The following is a 6,713-nucleotide window of genomic DNA, read 5'->3' as shown; positions in this document are numbered from 1 at the left end:
GACAATGTCTCAAAAATTCATGAATGACAAAATCAGGTTTTCATATGAAAACCTCGGTTCTAAAGTGCATTCTCTAGTAAATGGATGCATTTATGGGGTCAAGTTGATCAAATAAAACTTGTACAGTACTCTAGAGCGTATCTGATATTTTTCTCATCTAACATAGTTCTGATTTAAAATTTTCAAGAGGATAAAGTAAACTCATACAGGTTCAAAATAGTTAACTTTTTCAGAGCTTGTATAACTGAACTTTTTCATTCAAGAAAACCAATAAATTTGATCAAAACAAAAAAGGGCCCACCAATTTCATTGATTTAAATGGATTTGTATGTATGCCATCTTTTTTAATGTACTGGGCGGTGAAAGTACAGAGGATTGGAGCCAAATGCCTACAACTTCAAGAGTATTCTACCATTTCCTGTTCTTAGGACCCGAAGCACGCTCCTAAAGTGGAAAGCGCAGCACACGAGGGAAACTCGCTTCCCATTTGGAAGTGTGATTTTCACTCGCTTCTCTTGCATCCTTTTTGTTTCCTTTACGTCTCTTCCTTTTGGTTTCCTTCACGTTTCTTTTTAACTTATCACACGAATCTTGCTTCACACTTTCAGAATATCTTCAGACTTTTGTTTATGGTAATGTTCATCGTAGTGTCTGTCTGCGGTCTTAAAATAATTTTCTGCACGGATTTTGGGGTTCCAAGGCAATGTCATTGAGACGACTGAGGATGATAACAGCATTGACCATAAATAATAGAAGCAGCAACAATACTTCAGTAGCCTGAAGACAAGTTCTGATGGACAAAAATAAAAGAGCCAAACCATTGCCACTGAGAGATGGGCATGGCCACACAGACACAGGCCGGTCCCAACCTTTTGCTTCACCCCAAGAAGTAACGCAGAGATTATCTTCTGATTTAATTGAAGCAACACTCGGGAATATATAAAATATGAACTTCTGAGGCTTTTGTTCTTAACGTGACCAGTGTAAAACGCTAACAGGGGCCCGAATTCGGATGTACTAATTGTACGAGTATAAACCTCTCTCTCTCTTTGGGGAATTAAACAGATAAAACAGAGAAAGGCACTTGATTTACAATAGATTATATAAGCAGGAGTGTATTACGAAAAAGCAAAAAACAAGATCCATCGGCCACATATATTGAACCTATATAAGTAGAAGCTAATACCCATGTAAACAAAGCAAAAGAACAATTAACCATGACAGAAAAAAAAAGGACGGTCTCGGTCCAAATAAAAAGTCCCTCCTGGCCAATTAAACAAAACCAGGAGAACAAAAAACCCAATTGAAGTCTTCCCCACTTCTTCCAAAACGGAGCTCGTTCAGTCAACCTCCTCAATCTTGGGACCAGAACCAGAACCAGCACCAGCACCAGCACCAACAGACGGACCGTCCTCATCCATGCCACCGGGCATGTCCCCCCCAGCGCCCTGGTACATCTTCGCAATGATGGGATTGCAGATGCTCTCAAGCTCCTTCATCTTGTCCTCAAACTCGTCCGCCTCAGCGAGCTGGTTGCTGTCCAGCCAGTGGATCGCCTGCTCGATTGCATCCTCGATCTTCTTCTTGTCGGCCGGGGCGAGCTTGGCACTGATCTTCTCGTCCTTGATGGTGTTCCTCATGTTGTATGCATAGTTCTCCAATGAATTCTTTGCCTCGACCTTCTTCTTGTGATCCTCGTCCTCAGACTTGTATTTCTCGGCCTCCTGAACCATCTTCTCGATCTCGTCCTTACTCAACCGTCCCTTATCGTTGGTGATGGTGATCTTGTTCTTCTGCCCTGTAGTCTTGTCTTCAGCAGAGACGTTCAAGATGCCATTGGCATCAATGTCGAAGCAGACATTGATCTGAGGAACACCACGAGGGGCAGGAGGGATACCAGAGAGCTCAAATTTTCCGAGCAGATTGTTGTCACGGGTCCTCGTTCTCTCTCCCTCATAAACCTGGATCAACACACCGGGCTGGCTGTCGGAGTAGGTAGAGAACACCTGCTCCTTCTTGGTTGGAATGGTGGTGTTCCTGGGAATCAAGACGGTCATGACACCGCCAGCGGTCTCGAGTCCGAGAGACAGAGGGGTGACATCGAGAAGAAGCAGGTCCTGCACCTTCTCGTTGCCCTCTCCGCTCAAAATGGCGGCCTGAACGGCAGCACCGTAGGCTACGGCCTCATCAGGGTTGATGCTCTTGCAGAGCTCCTTCCCATTGAATAAGTCCTGCAACAACTGCTGCACCTTGGGAATCCTAGTCGATCCACCAACAAGAACAACGTCGTGGATCGAGCTCTTGTCCATCTTGGCATCCCTCAAGCACTTCTCGACGGGCTCCATACACTTTCTGAAGAGGTCCATGTTGAGCTCCTCGAATCTAGCACGGGTGATGGTGGAGTAGAAGTCAATTCCTTCGTAGAGGGAATCAATCTCGATGGTGGTTTGGGCGGTGGATGAGAGGGTACGCTTAGCCCTCTCGCAAGATGTCCTCAGTCGCCTGAGAGCCCTGGGGTTGCCTGTAATATCTTTCTTATTCTTCCTCTTGAACTCCTGAACAAAGTGGTTCACCATCCGGTTGTCGAAGTCCTCCCCACCAAGATGGGTGTCTCCCGCCGTGGACTTGACCTCGAAGATACCCTCTTCAATGGTGAGAAGAGAGACATCGAAGGTACCGCCGCCGAGATCGAAGATGAGGACGTTCTTCTCACCCGCGCTGGTGGCCTTCTTGTCCAGACCGTAGGCGATAGCAGCGGCGGTGGGCTCGTTGATGATACGCATCACGTTCAAGCCAGCGATAACACCGGCATCCTTGGTGGCCTGGCGCTGGGAGTCGTTGAAGTAGGCGGGTACGGTGACGACGGCGTTCTTGATGGTGGAGCCAAGGTAGGCCTCGGCGATCTCACGCATCTTCATGAGAACCATCGAGGAGATCTCCTCGGCGGAGAACTGTTTATCCTCGCCCTTGTACTGGACGACGATCATGGGCTTGTCGCCCGGGCCTGGGATCAACCTGAAGGGCCACAGCTTGACGTCACCCTGTACAGACGTATCGTTGAACCTTCTGCCAATCAGACGCTTGGCATCTACAACACCGGAAACGCGTCAGTCTAAAATTCGGTTAAACTAGCCAAAATACAGAAACTCTCATAAATCAATAACAAATAAAACCAATATTAGAATTTTCTAGTGCCAAACGATGAAGTTTAATTTTCCGAAACTCCGTCAAGTAGAAAACATACAAACCAACAACGTAAGCTCGAAAAAAACACGGCAAAAAGCAAATCGAAAGGGCGACAACGAAAAAACCACCAGGTGAGATAGATCAGAGACAAATCAAATTCACGATTGCGAAAGTTCGGAATAGGAAAACCAAGTAAAAATATAGGTTGGGTGAATTGATAAAAAAAAACGCAAAAGACACTGCTTGACTTACACTGGACTATCTCAAAAAAATATCCGACGAAAAGAAAGGAGAGCTAATAGGCAAATACACGCAGACAAGTCATGTTTTTGCATGGAAAAGGCAAAATCGTTCCACTACTGTTTGTAGATGCAAACTACAAATGTCAACTACCAAAAACGAAAAGTAGGGAGAGGGATCGGTCAGATATACAAGATCTAATTAAAACTACAACAAAGGAACGGATCTAGGAGGCAATAGCGCCTTAAGAAGACCCTTATAACTAACAAAAAACCTGGTTTTGCGGCAAGATATAACGGAAAAGCATAGGTAAAATCCCAAATCAACACCAAGGCAACAAAAACGCAAATCACATAAAAAAAGCAACAAAAATGAAGAAATCTATCCAGAAAACGCGCCTAGGATCTCAACACGCTCGTAAAAAACGCCTAAAAATCTACGATCCGTCAGAACACGAAGGATCCAAACGAGAAAGCAGGAAAGAGGGAAGCGACTCACCGAAGACGGTGTTCGTCGGGTTCATCGCGACCTGGTTCTTCGCGGCATCGCCGATGAGCCGCTCGGTATCTGTGAAGGCGACGTAGGAGGGGGTCGTCCTGTTACCCTGATCGTTGGCGATGATCTCGACCCGATCGTGCTGCCACACTCCCACGCAGGAGTACGTCGTCCCAAGATCGATGCCGATCGCCGGGCCCTCGCCTTTTGCGGCCATTATCTCGTCGAAGAAACTACTCGAAGATCGGAGAAAGAGGAAAAAAAGAAGACAGAACGCGCTAGAGAGTAGCAGAAATAAAAGAGAGCGAAAGGGAGTTTACACAATGAGGAAAGGGCGGACAGGCGAACCCTAATATCGTGTTTTCCCACCTTCCAGAATGTTCGAATCCTCACCTCTTAGCTGTCCGATCGATCTTAGATGGACGGTGCACGTGAGGGATTCGATGATTCCTTACCCCGCTCCTTCCCTCCAGCTACTTCGAGAAGCGTCCTCTGGGCGGTGGCTAAGGGTATCTCCAAAAACGGTCCCTAATGTTCAATTTATTACGATAACGCCACCCATGTCGACAAACCGGATCCGAGCCGGAACTAACTCGGAGTATACCGGGCTCTTGCGTTGGTCCGTCGTCACATGGATCGGATCTCTATTTGATCCGAACCAGAATCCGAGATGTTGAGTTCGGCCCATGATTCTGACATCCTTTATCAAAACAAGAAGGATGGCCAGCCAGAGTGGATCCGTTAATGAAGATTCGGATCCGTTAATGAAGTTTTTTCCGTGTTATTTTTGCACTCAAGATCTCTGTGACCGATCGAGTCGACTAGATCCAGACCTGAGCATTACATGCTCAACTCAGAAATGGGTCTGATAGTTTAAGCCAAATCCAGAACGCTTTCTGATTGGATCCAATCCCTCTGCTCCATGTTCAAATACAATGGATCCACGTCAGTCTCTCTTTAGATTCAGACCCAGGTTCAAAGTGACATATTTTGCTGGATTAAGATTGAGCTCCAAATCAACTTCTATTCGTTTGTACTTTTTGACTGTGAAACACATGTTTTCGGCTTATTTCTGGATCTAACAGTATCGTATGAAATCTGGATCTAAATTCAACTCCTACTTCAATAATATAATTCTAGGGCTGCAAACAGATTGGATACCACTGGATCTTTCAGATCCAAATTTGAATCTGAGAGATACAATGTAGACCTGAATCTGAATCAGATCAGCCATGGTGGGGTTGAATCTGGATCTGAAATATATGTGGTAATGCTATATCTGGAAAAAAATAATAAAAACTAAGCTCTTTACATTTTTTTCAAACTTTGATTTAGATCCAAATTAAATCCGACACAAAAAGCAATTTGAATCCGAAAGGAATCTGAACTGAATCCTCATTTGGGTCATATTGTAAGGATCCAAATCCTCATTTGGGGGCTCCGCTTGGTTGGTAGGAGTTGTCAGTGCTGTTTCTTTGTGATGGGACGTTGCAGGTTCAAACCTTGTAATACTATTGAACAATAACTGGTAGGGGTCTGCCTAACTTAGCTTGCCTTTTAAAATAAATAAATAAATTTATAGGTGGCATTAAATGGCGGTAAGCTTTTTTTTTAATGAGTTAAATAATAATAATAATAATAAATAAATGGCTATCTGAAACTTTCTAGATGGAGTGATTAGCTCATTAAATACGGACAGCCCTTTACCGTCTTCGTTGACCTCTTGACGCATACGCGTGGAACGTCACTTGCCACACAATTCAATTGGCTATTTGGGAACCAAACAAGGAGCTGTCACCTTGTATAGGAAGGTCGCAAGTTCAAAACCGCGGGCCCTGCTTTACCCCCAGCTTGGCGATAAAAATAATCCACTAGTCACCACAAAATTATCCACTAGATTAGAGATTTAGAGTCCAAGTGGCTCCATATTTACCATGGATGACTTAATAAATATAAAATGAATTACAAAAAAGTGCACAACTTACCATCTATTTAGAAAAATAATATCCAACTTAGCTACCCCTAAATTGTAAAATTACTTTTCATTACCTTATGATATTTTGTTAGAAAACAGAGAAAAAGAAAAAAAAGATACTGCAGACAGCTTATTCATTTAATTTGACTAAAATAATTATCAATTGTGTGCATTGAGGACAAAGTGTGCTCTTAAGATTGGAACCATACTGTTAAGTTCAATAGCTGAAAAGTTTAGCAGTTATTTATAAATAGCCTATAAGTTGGGTACCTTTTCATTAATTTAATTTAAAGAGAATAATACACCCATAAGTAGGGGTGCCAACGGGTCAGGTTTGGTTCAGATCCAGGTGAAACTACACTCAGGCCCCAATCTTTAGGTATGATACTGGGTTCAGACCCAGGTTTAATCAGACTCATCATAAAACAAACCATATCCGGACCCAATAAGAACTACATGAACCCGACCCGGGCCATACATAGTAAATTAATATTTTTATCATTTTTACATTGAAAATTTATGGGTCTTAATTGAAATTCGAGTTGGGCCCGAGTCTTAATCAAACCTTTGGGTCTGGACCCAAGTCTTAATGCACATCATCTTGTGTTGGGACGTTTCAAGTTCAAACTCCAAATGCTATGGTTGTATAACTGGTAGGGGTTTGCCTAATCCCAGCTTTCTCTGTCGAAAAAAAAAATTGATTTGCCAAGGATAAGCCGCAATGGGCTTCTTTGGATTGGGATGCAAATGGTTGGAATCCAGAACAGTTAATTACATGAGGATTTGGATCGGAATAGGATTGAAAATAGCTAAAAAA

At 43.6% G+C, this 6,713-nt stretch overlaps 1 protein-coding gene across 1 annotated transcript; it reads right to left on the bottom strand.

Moving 5' to 3' along the window:
- Positions 1 to 1,088: 1,088 nt before the first annotated feature.
- On the bottom strand, positions 1,089 to 4,249 carry LOC149839804 (heat shock cognate 70 kDa protein-like). Its single transcript, XM_090002830.1, has 2 exons — positions 3,925 to 4,249; positions 1,089 to 3,088 (listed from the first exon to the last, which is right to left on the bottom strand). The coding sequence occupies exons 1-2, from the start codon at positions 4,136 to 4,138 to the stop codon at positions 1,341 to 1,343; spliced, it is 1,962 nt and encodes a 653-aa protein (XP_089858956.1). The 5' UTR covers positions 4,139 to 4,249; the 3' UTR covers positions 1,089 to 1,340.
- Positions 4,250 to 6,713: the final 2,464 nt, after the last annotated feature.

The sequence above is a fragment of the Nuphar pumila genome, chromosome 4 (assembly GCF_984573655.1).
Source record: "Nuphar pumila chromosome 4, dmNupPumi1.hap1.1, whole genome shotgun sequence".
NCBI lineage: Eukaryota > Viridiplantae > Streptophyta > Magnoliopsida > Nymphaeales > Nymphaeaceae > Nuphar > Nuphar pumila.
This window is presented reverse-complemented; position numbering and strand designations above follow the sequence as displayed.

Coding starts and splice junctions, on each gene's coding strand:
- LOC149839804 (XM_090002830.1), bottom strand. CDS start 4,138: ATGGCCGCAAAAGGCGAGGGCCCGGCGATCGGCATCGATCTTGGGACG. Junction 3,089..3,924: donor CCCGACGAACACCGTCTTCG/GTGAGTCGCTTC, acceptor CCGGTGTTGTAG/ATGCCAAGCGTCTGATTGGC.